Raw genomic sequence first — 17985 nt, forward strand, 5'->3', positions numbered from 1 at the left:
CTTTTTTCAAATTATAACTTTTATGAAATCCAGATAAAAATAGAGAAATGTAGAGCTACTCTGTTAGGGCTAAGGGGGGGTGTCCATAGGTCAGTTCAGTCACTTTCTTTTTTTCTACCTCCAAATCAGTCCCCTACTTTCCCAGCCCCACAGCCATTACCCTAAGCATTTAAAGTAACTTCTTAAGGGCTTCTTGCAGCAGCTGTTTGGGGAGGGGTAGGGCGGTGGAAGAACATTGCATTTCGTTTCCTTCTAGCAGTGGCATTTTAAAAGTCTAATATTCAGTAAAGACAAGATGCAACAGGTTCAGCAAATTAAAATATCTGGGTTATTCAAAATATATCTTAAACATGACCCTAATTCTTGATATGTTTCTAACAACAGCTGGAGAAGCACAGTAGGACCGTAATCAGATCCCCACCAGGCCCATAGGAATGATATAACTAATAGAAGGTACAATTAGGTGGTTGCCAGGAGCTTGGGGAAGGGGAGCATGGGGAGTTACTGTTTAATGGGTACAGAGTTTCAGTTTTGCAAGATGAAAAGTAGATGGACCGTGGTGATGATAGCACATCAGTGTGAATGTACTTAATGCTAATGAATGTATGCTCAAAAATAGTTGGCAAATTTTAGATGGCAAATTTTATGTAATGTGTATTTTATCATATTTTTTAAAGGGCAGTGATTTCTGGAATATCATCCAGCCATTAAAAGTAATAGTCATTCAGATTTTGTAGCAACACAGATAAAAAGGCTTATGACAGTATGAAATTTTTTAAAATGAGGGCAAAAAAATTCAGTTAATATCTAAAATATATAAAGAACTCATACACTCAATAGCAAAAAAACATAAACCTGGTTTTAAAATGGGCTGAAGATCTGTATAGACATTTTCCAAGAAAAGACATACAGATGGTCAACAGGTACATGAACAGATGCTTAGCATCACTAGTCATCAAGCATATGCAAATCAAAACCACAATGACATACCACCCTACACCTGTTAGAATGGTTATTATTGAAAAGACAAGAAATAACAAGTGTTGGGGAGGATGTGCAGAAAAGAGAACACTCACGCACTGTTGGTGAAAAAGTAAATTAGTACAGCCACTATGGAAACCTGTATGGAGGTTCTTCAAAAAATTAAAAATAGAACTACCATATGATCCAGCAATTCCACTTCTGGATATTTATCCAAAGAAATCAAAAACACTAACTCAAAAAGATATATGCACCCTCATGTTTATTGTAGCATTATTTACAGTAGCTGAGATATGGAAACAACCTAAGTGTCCATGGACAGATGAATGGATAAAGAAGTTGTGGCATCTATATACACAATGGAATACTACTCAGCCATAAAAAAGAAAGAAATTTGCCATTTGCAACATGAATAGAGCTTGAGGGCATTATGCTAAGTGAAATAAGCCAGACAGAGAAAGACAAATACCATATGATCTCACTTATATGTAGAACCTTAAAAAAAAAAGAAAAAGAAAAACAAGCTCATAGATTCAGAGAATAGATTGGTGATTGCAAGAGGTGAAGGGGATGAAAAGGTACAAACTTCCAGTTATAAAATAAATAAGGGATGTAATGTACAGCATGGTGACTATAGTTAATAATACTTATTGCATATTTGAAAGTTGCTGAGAGTAAATCTTAAAAGTCCTCATCATAAGAAAAAAAATTTCGTAACTATGTATGGTGATGAATGTTAACTAGAATTATTGTGATGATCATTTCACAATACATACAAATATTGAATCATTATGCTGTACACCTGAAACTAGTATAATGTTATATGTCAATTATACTTCACTAAAAAAAATTCTACATATGATTGTGATTATTTAAAGCAAATCTATAGAGATTAGCAGGAAATACACCAAAGTGCTAACAGAGGATGTGGTACACACTTTTTCCACACTCTGTTCTATATGTCAAAAAGTTTTATACAGGTAAAAACTTTCACAATGAAAAAAAAGTTTCAAATATTTTTAAATGTTTAAAGCAAAGTAGATTTCTTCCTGACCATAGTGGCTTCTTCACATCACTTCATGTCCCTAGTAGACACACAGAGAAACAATCCACTAAAGAGTTATTGGGTTTTTTTCAAGTATTTACATATATTTATTGAGTGCTATTTAAGTACAGGGCACTATCCTAGATATTGGGGATATGGGTTGAACAAGAAAACGTCCCCACCATCATGGGACTGCCATCTAGTGAGGAAACACAGCTAATAAATAAATAAACAAACAAAAATATACTGGATATTGATAATGCAGGGAATTAAAATAAGTAATATAAAAAATAGTAGCATTTTTAGATTGGGAGATCAGGGAAGGCTCAAAGGATGTGAAATTTGAGCTCATATCTGAATGACAAGAATCAGACTTGGGAAGAGAGATGAGCAAGCCAATGCCAAGACCCTGAGCAAGAATAAACATGCCTGGTTTGAGGAACTGAAAGAGCCATTGTGTCTGGGGAGTACTGGGTAAGGGAGTGGTATGAGGTGAAGACATTGCCCCTTCCTTCAGGAACTTGTGATGAAATAGAGCTTGCTAGTCCTATAGATAGTTCCTGACACTTCTCTTTTAGCATAAACTTTCAGATGACTTAAAATTTACAGTATTCTGCAAAGCAGAAAAGTCAAAACTTTTAAAAAAGAATTAAATCTCCATTTTTTTTTCTGTAGACTATAGTTTCCTCATCTGTAATCAAAGGGATTGCATGGCAATGTTAGCCTCAGAGAGGAAGCAGATATTAATGCACATTCCATAGAACGAGTCCATGCTAAGAAATCCAAATTGTTCTCCAAAATCAAGGCTTACTTATCCTTCCCATACTCGAACTTCCCAGGTCCAATTCGAAGTAGACTGCCATTGAGCCACTTAGGAAAATGTCCCCGGACTCGAGCAGAGATGATCTGCGGAGTCTCCTCCACCGTGGTTAAAAGTGATGCAATACACGGAAGGCTCTTCCGCTTACTGAAAATCACTTTTTTCTCATGAGTATTTTCCACATACTTCTTCAACACTGTGAAGAGGAAATCAAAAGCACAAAAATTTTACCAATCTTCTATGAACATTCCTGTTTCTCCATAGACAATAAACTCATCTACTGGTAAGAGAAGTATAAACCTAACACCAAATATAGTGCCCAAATTCCTCTCCTTCCTCATTCTCAGACCACCAACTCTTTGGTTCTCCATTTTTGAACCACAATAATCCTTTTTGTGTTCTTGCAGTACAAATCTGCCTAAGAATTAACTCAGGACTTTAGTTACCCCTATTGTCATTTCTCACAGTTGAACAATGCTGGTCTTTTCACAACACTGAATCTCCATGCTAAGCATAGATGTACTAATAGCTACACATCATTGTTATAATAAAAAATACCCACCATTCAATATTATCATAATTACATTGACCTCAGTACTTTAGGTACACCAGAATGTGATCCCAAAGATTTCATAGTGATTTATGAGAATTTAATAGGATCTGCAATTTAATTTCTGCTATTTTTCTAAAATTTTATTTATTTATTTATTTTTGGCTGCGTTGGGTCTTTGTTGCTGTGAGCGGGCTTCCTCTAGTTGTGGTGAGCAGGGACTACTCTTCGTTGCAGTGCGTCGGCTTCTCATTGCGGTGGCATCTCTTGTTGTGGAGCACAGGCACTAGGCGCATGGGCTTCAGTAGTTGTGGCATGTGGGCTCAGTAGTTGTGGCACTCGGGCTTAGTTGCTCCACAGCATGTGGGATCTTCCTGGACCAGGGCTCAAACCCATGTCCCCTACATTGGCAGGCGGATTCTTAACCACTGCGCCACCAGGGGAGCCCCTAATTTCTGCTATTTTAATGGTACACACATGAATGAACATGGCATTTTCTAGGAAAAAGGTATCATAAATTAAATTATGCAGTGAAACCTGGTCTGAAATTACCTGAAATTCAAAAGCCACAAAAAAGTCATTATTTTATAATAGAGACCTGAAAATTATCCCTTTATTTCATATTTATTCAGTGTTCACAGGCAGTATTTCCTAACACAGAGGGGTGGTCAAGTACATAATTAATTAGATACTATAAAATATAGTCCTTTATTTTATTTCATAAAACTTTAACAGCGATGAAGTCTAAACTAGAAAACCTAACTAAAACATAGGGACACTATTGTTTTAGCAAAACATTTTATAATATTGTACCTATTATCCCACTTCTTTCAACTCTTTCAAAAATTGAGTTTAGAGCACTTGAGTCCTTCTACTTTCCTATAAGTAACAATTTGGTCAAACCCAACTATTTCCTGATTTCCCAAAGAAAATTCACTTTCACCCTGAATGTCCTTCCCACTAATCTATTCCTAAGGAAATTTTATCTATTGTTCAAAGTCTACCTGAAATGCTATTTCCTTTAAGAGGCAGCATAGTGTAATACTTAAGAGTGTGGCCCAGGCTCTGACTGGCTCTAGAATGCTTGAGTTCAAATCTTGGCATTCCATTTTCCAAATAATTAGCCTTGAGGAAGACCACCTCTCTGTTCTGCTTCCTCCTTCTAGGATGGGAATAATAATAATCCTTATTGCTCCTAAGGCTATAAATAATAAACAAGTTAGGTTATATAAAGTTTTTAGAACTTGGTAAATACTCAAAAAAATTTTTGTCTTTTTTTATAATTTTTTTTTTGATTGGATTGGGTCTTCGTTGTTGCATGCAGGCTTTCTCTAGTTGCAGTGAGCAGGGGCTACTCTTCATTGCAGTGCATGGGCTTCTCATTGCGGTGGCTTCTCCTGTTGCAGAGCACAGGCTCTAGGCACCTGAGTTTCAGTAATTGTGGCACAGTGGCTCAGTAGCTGTGGCTTGCGGGCTCTAGAGCACAAGCTCAGTAGTTGTGACGCATGGGCTTAGTTGCTCCATGGCATGTGGGATCTTCCTGGACCAGGGATCGAACCTGTGTCCCCTGCATTGGCAGGCAGATTCCCAACCACTTCGCCACCAGGGAAGTTCCTCAAACAATGTTACCTATTATTATTTATGTAGCTTTCAATGACCAATCAACAAGATGTAATATCTTCTTTCTTCGAATTATTTATTCATTCACAAAGTGATAGGCACTGCTGAGGGATAAAAAGTGTTAGAACTCAGATGTAAAGGAACTCACTGCCTAGGAAACAGACATACAAGTAGATCATTTATACTGTAGTCAGCGTTTTGTTTGAGCATTATTTCTCAAGGTCTGGCCTGGGGTCTACTTGTAACAGAAATACCTGGTGTTATTGCTAATGTGCAGATTCATGGACCCCACTCTGGACCTAATAAATCAGAATCTCTGAGGTAGGGCAAGCAGGTATTCTTAGGCATACTACAATAAAATTTGAGAGCCACAAGGTTAGAGATATAAAGAGGATGCTTTGAAAACGTAGAAAAGGAAACCCTCTGGTATTTCTCTTACTACTTTTATTATTATTATGCGTATTTATCTTATTTTCACTCTTAGATTAAAATAAGTTCCCTGAGGTCAGATCTTTTACTCCCCTTACTTAAGTAGAAGTAAACTGAATACCCTGATTGGGTATTTGTCTTAATAGAGATTCATGAACTTAAAACATTTTACATTTTAGAAAACATTTACATGTTTATATGTTCTGTACTCCATAGCATGCTGGTGGCAGTTTATTATATATTATTCATATTTTCCATAGTGCTTGATATTGTAGGCAACAGCTCCTTAAACCCCTTCCTATTCTTAGCTTCTGAGACATTGCACTTTTCTAACTTTCCTGCTTCCTCTTTGTTTGCTTTATGCCAGCTTCCTACTTACTAGCTAACAACCTTGGGCAAGTTACTAATCACTCTGAGCCTCAGATTTTTCAATGATAAAATGTGGATAATGAGAATAAAAGGCAGATAACACTTCCTGTTCAAGTCCATCATCATAATTAAATATACTAATAGTAGATAATTTCCAAAAGTTAATTCCCTTTATTGGTTCCTCTTCTTATCACCTCGTGAATGTGTTCCTAAAGTCTGACCTTGGACCTTTACTCTTTAACCTCAGCACTCTCCCTTGGTAATCTCATCTAGTCCCTTATTTTCACCAATTACTTCTTGCAGGTGACTCTCAACATGTCAAAAGAGAATTTTTCATTTTCTCCCTTCCAAATCAATTTTCCCACTTGCTAAATAACCTAGCTTCAAAATCTCTGTGGGCCTTGAATTTGTCTTCCTTCACTGTCCCCCTAACATTCAATAAGTGGTTAAATTCTGCTGATTATACCCACACAATGCCAGGAAGAGGACAAGGGGATGATATAGGGTAGCCATTATAAATTACTAGGGCTCAGAAGTTTGCAAGGGTGCCTGGGACAAATCCCTTGTAAAGATTTTTACCAGTCCACCTCTCCTGGGCAGCTCCCCCAATTTTTCTTCCAGCCTGAACCTGTTCTCATAAGCACTGATGCTTCATATTCTCTTGCCTAGCAGTAACTTCCTTTCTACTGTCATAATTTAGGTCCTCACAACCTCTTAGATGGATATTATCACAGCCTCTTAATTGAAACTAGATAGGGAAGCTATCATCTATGCCAGAGCTTCCTAATTGGTGGGCCTCTTGATCCCCTTAGCCCTTAGGATGGCCAGAGCCCCCATGTCAATCACCTCCAGCTCTACGCAGCTCATGGGGTTCCAAATCCCATCCAATTTACTCCAGTATGCAGTAAAAATATTATCATTTTCTATGTGAGCTATAACGTAAAAGCATTAGGGAGCACTGCTACTGAATTCATCTTCTAAGCACAGATCTGATTGTGTTGTATATTCCTCCATAAAACCTTTACTAATGACTCCTCACTGTCTACCAAATAAGGTCTGAACTACTTGGCCAGGCATTGATGAAGGCACTGTACAGTCTCACACCAACCTACCTGTCCAGTAATGCCTCTCACTAATACCTTCTCCTCCAGCCAAACTGGACCACTCTCCAATCTCTTCTCATCATAACCGTATACCTGTCTTCACCTAGGATATTTCTCATCTACTTAAGGTGATGCACCCTTCAAGATGCAGTGCCCACGTCACCAGCTTCATAAACACAATATCCCCATTTCATATAGTAAGAACTGATTCTCCTTAGTCTGAAATCACACAGCATCTCTTTTAGCTCTCTTACGGCATTTGTCTTACTTCACCTAGTGTGATAAAGATGAATTTACTTTAGGACTTCTACTACAAGTATTCCTTAAGTACAGGGTCTTGTTTTTGTCTCCACCCCATTACCTAACACATTGCCTTACATAGAGCAAGCACTACATTATTGAATTAAATAATTTATTTTTTTATTTTTCATTTTTTTGCAGCCCTGAAATTGAGCATTTATTCTTAAATCAGATGCATTTTTTAATAAAATATATTTTATATACTGCCCCTTTCTCAAAAGAAAGCAGCAAGACTCAGCAATTAATTATCCAAACCTAATGAGGGAAACGTTCACAAGTGACTGCAGCCTGATATTTATCAGAAAGATATAACAGCCTGGGCAGTTGTTATTTTCCCTCTTCAGGTGCCATCCTCCCATAAAGCAGGTTTCAAGAACAATGGGAATGTGTGGTTGAAGGACAATGAGGTTTTTTTCTTGTTTTTTGTTTTGTTTTGTTTTTGAATTTTATTTATTTTTTATACAGCAGGTTCTTATTAGTTATCCATCTTATACATATTAGTGTATATATGTCAATCCCAATCTCCCAATTCATCACCACCACCCCCGAATTAAATAATTTTAAAGTTTTTAGTGCGTATCAGTATGATGTCTAATAGCTCTATATCAGCCAATTTCAAGAATAAAATCATGTAAGTTAGTAGATACAATAGAAAGCTACAAAACAATAAACAGAGGTTTTAAGGCAGTCCCCCAGAATGCAAACAGAAGAACCAAACATTTACATTAGAACATGTAGCAGTGATTTTCAAATGAGAAAATTCTAAATAGTGAATATTCTTCCTATTGCAGATCCAAGAGAATTCCTAAACCCTGAATTCCACCCCTTTATGTTGTATAAAATATACAAACAGAAAGGCTGTTTCCCTGACAACAAGTAAACAAATCCTGACTCAATCTTCTTTAACTCCCAGCTCTGCAGTGCTGCCGCCTGTATCTGCTCCACACAGATTGGAAAACTTCAGAAGCCCCTAGTATTCTTCAGGAAAGAGGCACAGAGATCTAAGTTCAGGCTGGTAGAAAAAGGAGAAAGAGGAAGAGGAAGGGGCAAATCCCCTACCTGGAATCCAGTGTACTATCACAGAAAGGAAACCAGTTACAATGGTAGAAAGTTTGCTGACAAAATGTAGAAAGATTTGAAAAAACATCTTTGTATTGAGTTCAGTAGCAGCAGATCCTGTGATTCCCAAATCCTCACACGGACTGGCAGTGAAACACTCACTTCCTGGGTTGTCCCTGGCTCACTGACAGAATAGAAGGGGGTGGGGATTAAAGGGCAGGACTTCAAAATGCCTGCAACCGCTCTTAGTCTCATTTCCAGAACAAGTATCCCAACAACCTGTCTATAGTAAGTTGCTGTTAGAAATACTGAAATTGGACCACCAATAGTGGTCTCCCTCCCTAAACTTTCCTCTTTCAAATCTGTCCTCACACTACAATTAAGTCAGTTGATCCAGGGGATCAATTTCATTACGCCACTCCTCTCCTCTGAATGATTCAGATCTCCTCTTCCTTTACAGAATAAAGTCCAAATTTAATCTGTCAACAAAGGACTTTACAATCTGCCCACAACGTATCTTTCATCCTTTGTCTCTCTGCCTTTCTAGCATTTCACCTTTCCTTTTCTATTCACTTAATTTGCAAAACATTCTCTAATAATCTAGTATGACTAAAGCCCTGTGAAGGTATACCCTTAAAAAACTAATAACCATTTATCATTTTATTAATTTAACAAACATTTCTGAGCTCCAATGTATCAAATACTGTGCTACAAATTGAGAACAGATTCTGTCCTGCTCTCTAGCAGTTTAGATGATACACTATTCCCCTTTGTGAATTCTCAGCCCAGTAAAATGACTTACCACGTTTTTGTTCTGTGCCTCTGAACAAATTTTTCCCTGCCTGAAATATCCTCCTCTCTTTTTAAAAAACCCATTTCAAAATCTACCTATCTGACCCCCTTGCCAAAGCCTTCTAGTAACTCCCACTAGAAGGAGTTAATAGCAGTGCCACAGAAATACTTTTAACATTGACATATCATGTCTTCCTAGCAAAGACACGTAAGTGTATTTCAAGAAAAGAATGATTACACAGGGAGATCAGCTCGGTGCCTTGTGACCACCTAGAGAGGTGGGATAGGGAGGGTGGGAGGGAGACGCAGGAGGGAGGAGATATGGGGATATATGTATACGTATAGCTGATTCACTTTGTTATAAAGCAGAAACTAACACACCATCGTAAAGCAATTATGCTCCAATACAGATGTTAAAAAAAAAAAGAGTGGCTAAACTTGTCAGAAGGGAGAACAGAGTATCTTAAACTATTCTGTACTCCCCAGTGTCTAGCGGATCATGATGTACAAAGAGACTCAATATATATTTTGATTTGTAATTAGTGAAAAATAATTTATAAACTTATGAAATCTTATTGAAATGAGTGATAAGTATAAATTAAAGGGCAAATATATTCCTGCAATAGCATATTTCCAGTTGTGAGATAATTATTCTCATGTGGATGGTACCAAAGACATCCGATTTGATTAAAAAATAAGCATTAATTAGGCTTTCAGGAACTTTTTCCCCAGGAGGTAGCTGTTCTGACCAGTAAACACACTGTGACTAAATATCAGTTCCCTAGTCTTATACACACCCAATGAAATGATCAAATTTAACCTGCACAGGGAAAAACCAGATGCTGAACAATGGTGACACTATCAAGATATAACAAATATAATACGAAATCCACTCTGAAACAATGTTAGCCTTATCTTTCACATTAATAACAAATGCTTAGAAAAAAAATAACTCAAGAACATTTCTTAATGATGATGGGCCAGCAGAGTCATCTTCGTATTTAAACATTAAATAACTCTAAGGTAACAGAATAACTCAAGATCAAGCTGATTTGTCATATCAACTCAGAGACAGTCTTCCTGTTGCACTCAGTATTTAAAAATCTCATTTATATGGATGGACCTAGACTCTGTCATACAGAGTGAAGTCAGAAAGAGAAAAACAAATACCGTATGCTAACACATATACATGGAATCTAAAAAAAAAAAAAAAAAATGGTTCTGAAGAACCCAGAGGCAGGACAGGAATAAAGACACAGATGTAGAGAATGGACTTGAGGACATGGGAAGGGGGAAGGGTAAGCTGGGACGAAGTGAGAGAGTGGCATGGAAATATATACACTACCAGATGTAAAACAGATAGATAGTGGGAAGCAGCCGCATAGCACAGGGAGATCAGCTCAGTACTTTGTGACCACCTAGAGGGGTGGGATAGAGAGAGTGGGAGGGAGAAGCAAGAGGGAGGGGACATGGGGATATATGTATATGTATAGATGATTCACTTTGTTATACAACAGAAATTAACACAACAATGTAAAGCAATTATACTCCAATAAAGATGTTTAAAATTTTTTTAATAAAAAATTTTAAAAAGCCCATTTCTAAGCTTCATTGACCTCCAACCTATCCTGTGACGTTAACATATCCCTCTACAAACCAAATAATTTTTTCCACTTAATAACCAATACTTTTAGTAAATATTCTTTTATTTCACTGTTTTCAGTGCTTTCTTGTATGAATATTTATTATATGTGGTATATATGCCTTAAAATAGTAATTTGATGAAATGAGATTTTAACATTTAGAAGGCATCAAGGCAAACATGCTGTCCACCTGAGGAATACCAAATTCCCTGTAGTACTGCCTGTAAATATGTCCAAATTTGTGATTGCTTATATAGGCAAAATATACAAATAATAGATTGAATTATCTATATGACTGAACAATTGGTGCTGTGATTTTTAAAAATCTGATCAATATAGCTATCACATATAATTATATAACATAAAAAGTTTTCAATAAAATCATAGCAGTACCTTCCAACAAAGGGAGGATTTTTTCAGCTAGATAAATATTAGAGATTTCCTAGTCCGAATTCAATTTCTGAATTATAATAGGATTGAAATGACTCACTGAGATTGACTTGTTTAAACAATCTCTTTACTTCTGGACCACTAATCTTTATCCTATACCACACAGCTAGCTGCTAAGGCTTCTAAATATACTTCATTAACTGTACCATTGATATGGCTGATGTGTAAAAAAGTCAATTCACATAAAGTTCTGGTTAGTAATTTCTGGTTTTTATTTTACCACAAGACAACAATTTTAAACCAAATTTTTATTAGCAATGTATAATAATAATAGTGAAAATAATCAAATGGTAACATTAAATAGCAATAGCACAGTTTAACTACATATTGAGAAACTGGACAAATTACTTTTGGGTTTTAATTTTTTTCAATGCTGACCATGAAAAACATCTTAAAACTATTCCAAAGCTATCTATCTGCTATTTAAACAAAATATTCTAAAAGAAAAAGTGCAATATTGTTAAATATTATCGAATTAACTCACTAAGTCTTCTTTTAGAAATTTAAGAAAGGTTAGGAGGTTTAAGAAAAAAAAAGAAGAGGATCCATATACAATTTAAACAGTTTACGCTTTTATAAAATATGACAAATATTTGACTCTCAAAAGAAAAGCTATGTATCATATTAATGTCCAGCTTAACGCCCCTTTTAAATCGAGAAAAGAAATTTAGGAGTTTCCCCTTCTATATTTAAGGTATACATTTTCTTAACAACTGGAGAGCATTCAGAGCACAAATGTCATTCTTTTATCACAACAATAATGGGCTTAAATTCTCAGCTTATTTTAAGTACACAATTTTATCTGTGTAGTGTGTTTGCAATCACTGTAAACCTCTGTCTCAGGAGCTCTCTTTTCTGTATTAGAAAGTTTTCAATAGTATTGGCTTCTTTGAAGAGTCCATCTATCTCGTCAATATAAGATGCATCTACTGCTGCTCTCTCACTAATGGGGAAAAAAAGTTTTACATTAAACTAAATAGTCATAACAACTAAACACACTATCATAGTGACGTGTTCTATTATGCTATATTTGTTAGCTATTTCATTTAAATGGCTTTGTACATCAAAAAGCTTCATTAATTTATAAACACTGCTCAGTAAAAGTTAAATTAGTTCCACAAATATTTTTGACTACTCAAAGTCCCTTGACACAGCAGAATGTGTATCTTACACGTTATAATTCTAATATTAAACTATATACATTATCTTAACAGCCACACAAACTATTATTCAAATACAGTGACTGTCCAGTAGTTTTAAAAAGCACCTTATAAAACATGATAGTCTCAGGCCAATAGAATATTTAAATTCAGCCTTCAAATGTATATTGATAACATTTAAACATTTCATAAATATATTTATCTTTAATATCACTCTATTATTATGGTTAACTTCACCAAATGGTATCTTTCTGAAAGTTTTTTCATAAAATTTTAAGTGTTTTATCATCTATTGATAATTAGAGAACAAAATATATCCAGCCTTGTTTCAGCTCTGAGAGTATCAAAACAAAAGATGTTTAGTGGAAATGGTAGTCTTTGAAATTAAACAACTAATCTATTATAAGAGACTGAGGTAGAATAAAAAATTTCAAAATTATAATTACTAGATAGGTTTTGTAGCCCATGCGCTAAACTTCCCATTACGGAGTTTCCAGAAGAAAACTTCTGTGTTTAAAATAAAGACTCAAGAGAATATACTATAAGTACTTGCCTTAAGATCTCTGCATATGTAGACAACATTAGATTAATTTCCTTGCTCATATCTGTTCAAAAATAAATCACTAAGTTAACTATAATAAACTTTCCATATTGTAGTATCAATGTATAGAAATACAAGCACTTTATAGATCACCATTCAAATCTTTCTCCAGGGCTTCATCTTTATAAAATAGTCCAGAGCTTTCAGAGAAAGAAGAATCTGATTTTCCAAGAGAGGACAGTTGTGGACTAGCTGGCATTTGAGGCTAATAGAAGAAAGTAGAGAAAATACGTAAATTGCTAGCAAGATGCTTAAGATATATACATTGTTAAAAAAAAAAAAAAAGCAAATAAAACTTCTTTCAGAAAAAAGCAAACATGCTGGAAATTATATACTCTTGTGTCCTGATTAGTTATTTGTAATTTTATTAACCAGGAAACTTTTAGGCCCAACTTTGTTCAACATAATAATTTTATTATGTGTTTAGACTTTGAAAATAGTATTAATCCCCTGATGAAAAAGTTTCCTGTATCTTGAGCCAGCAGATGTTTTCCATAGCAAAAGAGCAAGACTTTCATTTGGATAACAGCCATATGCTTGCAAATTTTTGCAAGATAACATAATCTTTAAGGGAACAATGTTCCAAATGTAAACAGATCAATTGGTGGGGTAGTGATGAAGAAGAGCAGGATACAGTGCTTTTTTCAAAAATATCAGCAAGTACAGTACCTAGGTATCCTACTTAGATATCAAAATAATTATGTAAAGTCTTATGTATTATACAGGCTTGAACCCACTTCTGTCTCTAGATCACAAATTACCACAAAGAAACCTCCCAATAGTTTCCTGGAGGCCTATACTTAGTGAAAAGGCAGCTGGAGTCAACGTAGTTCCTGCTGGGACAATCCCAGCTCTGGGAATATGAAGACACTAAATTCCATTTATCAGTAGAATTATCTTAAATGAAAAAAATTTGAGAAGTTTATAAAATAAAAGAGTAAGACTCCACAAGCACAAAGGTTACCTCCAACTCTCTTGGTCTCTTGCAATTTCTAGTATCAGGTTTTACAAGGTGACTGGCCATCATATTCTGGAGGCAAGAGCTGCAAAGTTTAGAGCAATGTCAATTTTAGGTACAAACTCATGCTGCAGCTCTCTTGAATCCTTCCCTTTCTTTCCACTCCTCCTGCCACTGTTAGTTTGGGCTCTCATTATTTGTCACTTACCTAACCTACTCAAATTCTCCCTTCTCTGTTTCATTCTACCAACTGCTGTTTGGGCCGTCTTTCAAAACTCTGATGACTGCATTCCCTTAACTCAAAACACCTTCCCTTGACCATTCATTGCTCCAGACTAAGCTCAAATTCTACGGTAGAGCATCCAAAGTCATACATCACCTGGGCCAGCCTACCATCCCCATGATTTTCTTCTATTCCCGCTATATACAGTCAGCCAAGCCTGTCTCTTTGGCCCTTTCTGCCTTGTCTCAGGATTCATTCAGGATTTTTCAGCCTTCACAAAATCTTCACGTTGAAACAAATCTTACAGTTCATCTAATTCAATCTCAGTTTTACAGATGGGAAAACAGAGGCAGAGATAGTTGACCAAATTCAAACATGTAAAACTGGGCCAGACTAGAACCAAGATCTCTTCTAGTCTAAATAGAGACTTCTGTTTCCACTGTCCTATCTTACCTTCATAGAGCATCACATTTTACTTTTAAATTACTTTCCCATAAATTCTGAAGATAATTTCCCTGGGAGTGGGAAAGATTATGTTTAAACTTGAAAAATGTTGAAACCTAGAATGGTATAGTCTCTACACCCTAACAGATAAGGATCTCTGTCTACACTCAAGTTATCATTTACTTTGCTTGCTTTTTGAGAAACTCTGCTGACCTGGAAAATTGTAATGAATCTGTTTGCTTAGTCATGTATAATATTCATATATATGACAGAAAGACAGCAACAACAAATAATAAAGATGTCTGTCTAGTACATTCCATATAGTGCTCCTACATTCCTGTCAGTACCTTTCTAGTATATAAATTTAAGCGCTATAACGGTAAGACGTAGAAAATACTACACATGCACAGTCGTGCTCACTCTGCCTTGGGAAGTTTGAGACTGTTTCAGAGAAGCGAACACGAGAGTGGTTCTCGTCTCCCTTCCTCTTTTTCTCTTCCCTTTTCCTTTCACACCTCTTCTCGCCTCTCTCACAGTAAAAGAACATATATGTATGTCGAATCAAAACTCTTCTCATTAGGTAATTCTGCTTCTGTAAAAACAGATTTTCTGTCATAGTTTAAGCCCTCAGCTGAATCAAGGCCTGGTCTAGAGGCTGGGCCTCCACCTGTGACAAATACCGTTCACAGCCACCGACCCCGGCTGTGCAAACTGAGGCGCTGGTGCCTTCGTCATTACCAAGCACTACCCCCAGGCCTTGTGCAGCCGTTTTCTCCTCACCTTCTCTTTCCTCCCACCGCCATCTCGGCCTCCCAGGCCATCCCACCTATCTTGCTTCTCACTTCCCGCCGCGCCCCTCCTTTCCTCCCCACTAGCGTTTCAGCCCCACTAGAGACCCTGCGGGTAAGCGTCCACCCTCTCTCACTGCCTTGCTTCACACCCTGTCACACTCTCATGGGCGCTCATCACCAGCCCAAGAGCTGTCTGCGGCTCGGCGGCGTCGGGAGCTTCCTCGTCAGCCAAAGCACGGGAACGAGGAAGCGCGGCGTGCACGTGAGTGCGCAGGCTCGGGGAGGCGGCTTTCCCAGCGTGCAGCGCGCAGATTACGTGAGGCGTCTGCCCCGCCTCCCACGCTGCCAAGGAGAGGGGGATTTGTCCCGCCTTGCTTCTCCCTTTGGAGTCTTCGTGAAACAGAACTCGCCACCTCCGAGTGAGTGTTTGTGGAAGAAGGGAGAGATCTGAGACTGGTTCCTCAAGAAAGACCAAGGAAGAACTGCCAGAGGAAGGCCGGGTGTGTCCCAGCCTTTTGGAACCTCAGAAAAGGAACACGAAATAGTAGCACACCACCACCACTTTCCAAGTAAAAGTTACATCCTGTCCCAGGTGGTGGGTCTGCAGCAACGGTTTAAACCTGAGTTCCCCTGGCCCTCAAACCGAGACTTTGTATCCAGAACCTCCGTTCCTTCACCTCTTTCTCTTTGGTGCAACCAAACTTTCGGAATCACACCGGTTGAGAAAATTCCCTTCTTGATGTGTCAATAACTAATCAACTTCATTGGCAGCTTTGAAAAAAAAAATTTTGTAACACACGTGGCTCACGTATTTGAGGTTTAGCTTTATGGGGAGCTTTAATGTGGTGACTTTGACCTGCAACTTGAAAGACAGACGTTCCACACTTAATGCTCCGTTAGTTGTGGAAGAAAATAAAAAGCATATCACCTCATAAAACAAAGGTCAATAACACTTCCCATAAATTCCAGGTCCACAATCTTACACCTTAGCAAATTATGTTTAACACATACATACTATTTTTTCCCCTTTGGCTTATTTAAATGTTAGTTGTCAAGACGTAAGTATTGTGTGTATATGTTTATTTATTGGTTTGTGGAAAAGCCAATTGTTTCAAGTAAGCTCCTAGGAAAAAAGTACTCAGTTTAACTTGAGTTGGCATTATTGTGAAATGTAAGTCATTTAATAAAGCTAGACTAGTGATTATGGTGCAGTTATTGATAGTCTTTAAAGGATTCTACTCACTATCTGAGGACTGATAGCAATCTGTATTGAAATGTTCCCTATTTGTGATAAAATGAAGGGAAAAGTAATGAGTTTTTCCTAAAGTTAATGCACTCACTTTAAAAGATTCTTTTATTCTGTTACTATGTCATAAATTTTTTGATGTTAACGTGTCCTCTCAAGAAACAATATAAAATTTTTTAGATTTTTAATGTCCTTACTTGGTAAAATGTAAAGTTATCCACTCAGTGTTTATCTCTTCTTCATTACTGTCATTATTGTTGTTATTATTCTTAATGGTCCATCAAATCCGAAAGTCTGAGAAATACTGACCTAATTCCTCTCCCAGCCTTCACATTGTATGATATCTAAACAGGTAGTTATCTAGTTGTTAAAATATTTCCAGGAAAAAATGATTCCACCTAATACATAAATGTTTACATCAGATTAAGAGAACAGCATAGACATTTTATTTTTTAAATCTCTTCTCTGTTGTATAAGCTACATGAGTGAGAATAAGTGAGAGGGCACACAGGGTTATAGTTGTCTGGTGCTTTAGAATATTCAAAGAATGAGGACACAGGGAGGGGGAAGGGTGAGCTGGGACAAAGTGAGAGAGTGGCATGGACATATATACACTACCAAATGTAAAATAGATAGCTAGTGGGAAGCAGCCGCATTGCACAGGGAGATCAGCTCGGTGCTTTGTGACCACCTAGAGGGGTGGGATAGGGAGGGTGGGAGGGAGACACAAGAGGTAGGAGATATGGGGATATATGTATATATATATAACTGATTCACTTTGTTATACAGCAGAAATTAACACACTATTGTAAAGCAATTATACTCCAATAAAGATGTTAAAAATATATATATGCTCTTATCTAGGATCTCACAAAAAAATCAAATAAAATATTCAAAGAGCTGTCATCATCTATTTAATCTTCACAAACAACCCTGTGAAGTAAGTAAGACATAGAGACATTTGGGTTGCTCTATGTCAAAGGAAAAAATGTCCCAAAAGTAAGAAATGGGTGAATTATGCATTATATATCTTTATAGCTGGAGAGAAATAATTGGCACTGGACCATTTAAAATTAACTTGCTTAGTGTTCTGCTTATTTAAATCACAGTTTACTTAATGCTTTTGTGTTAATTGGCCCGATTGGACAACACAGAGGATAAAAACATTTCAGTTTCAATCACGTGTATAGTCTTATCATACACTTTTGTAATATATATAAATTTATTTATTTATTTATCTTTGGCTGCGTTGGGTCTTCATTACTGCAAACGGGCTTTTTCTAGTTGCTGCGCTTCTTAAATGTGCTTTTTTTTTTTCTTCTGATAGTCACTGCACCAAGCACCTTCAGCCATCCTATCTTAGACTTCCTTTGTAATCACTGCTGTGGACATGATGTTTTA

The 17985-nt window shown here is 36.8% G+C and overlaps 2 protein-coding genes across 3 annotated transcripts in view; both read right to left on the reverse strand.

Moving 5' to 3' along the window:
* The window catches only part of BCO2 (beta-carotene oxygenase 2), a 51828-nt gene extending 43421 nt beyond the window's left edge, over window positions 1-8407 (reverse strand). For both annotated transcript variants that reach the window (XM_081241250.1, XM_081241249.1), the window contains exons 1-2: window positions 8277-8407; window positions 2838-3042 (exon numbers count right to left, since the gene is read on the reverse strand). In XM_081241250.1, coding sequence (XP_081097376.1) covers window positions 2838-3042; window positions 8277-8364 — 293 coding nt within the window. In that variant the 5' untranslated portion in view covers window positions 8365-8407. The remainder of the gene's footprint in view (window positions 1-2837; window positions 3043-8276) is intronic.
* Window positions 8408-11959: 3552 nt separating this feature from the next.
* TEX12 (testis expressed 12) lies at window positions 11960-13958 on the reverse strand (the record flags this gene model as incomplete). Its single annotated transcript, XM_081241252.1, has 4 exons — window positions 13887-13958; window positions 13016-13127; window positions 12871-12926; window positions 11960-12100 (listed from the first exon to the last, which is right to left on the reverse strand). The coding sequence occupies exons 1-4, from the start codon at window positions 13947-13949 to the stop codon at window positions 11960-11962; spliced, it is 372 nt and encodes a 123-aa protein (XP_081097378.1). The 5' UTR covers window positions 13950-13958.
* Between the last annotated feature and the right edge of the window lie 4027 nt (window positions 13959-17985).

Source organism: Mesoplodon bidens (assembly GCF_964165515.1).
Source record: "Mesoplodon bidens genome assembly, chromosome: 7".
NCBI lineage: Eukaryota > Metazoa > Chordata > Mammalia > Artiodactyla > Ziphiidae > Mesoplodon > Mesoplodon bidens.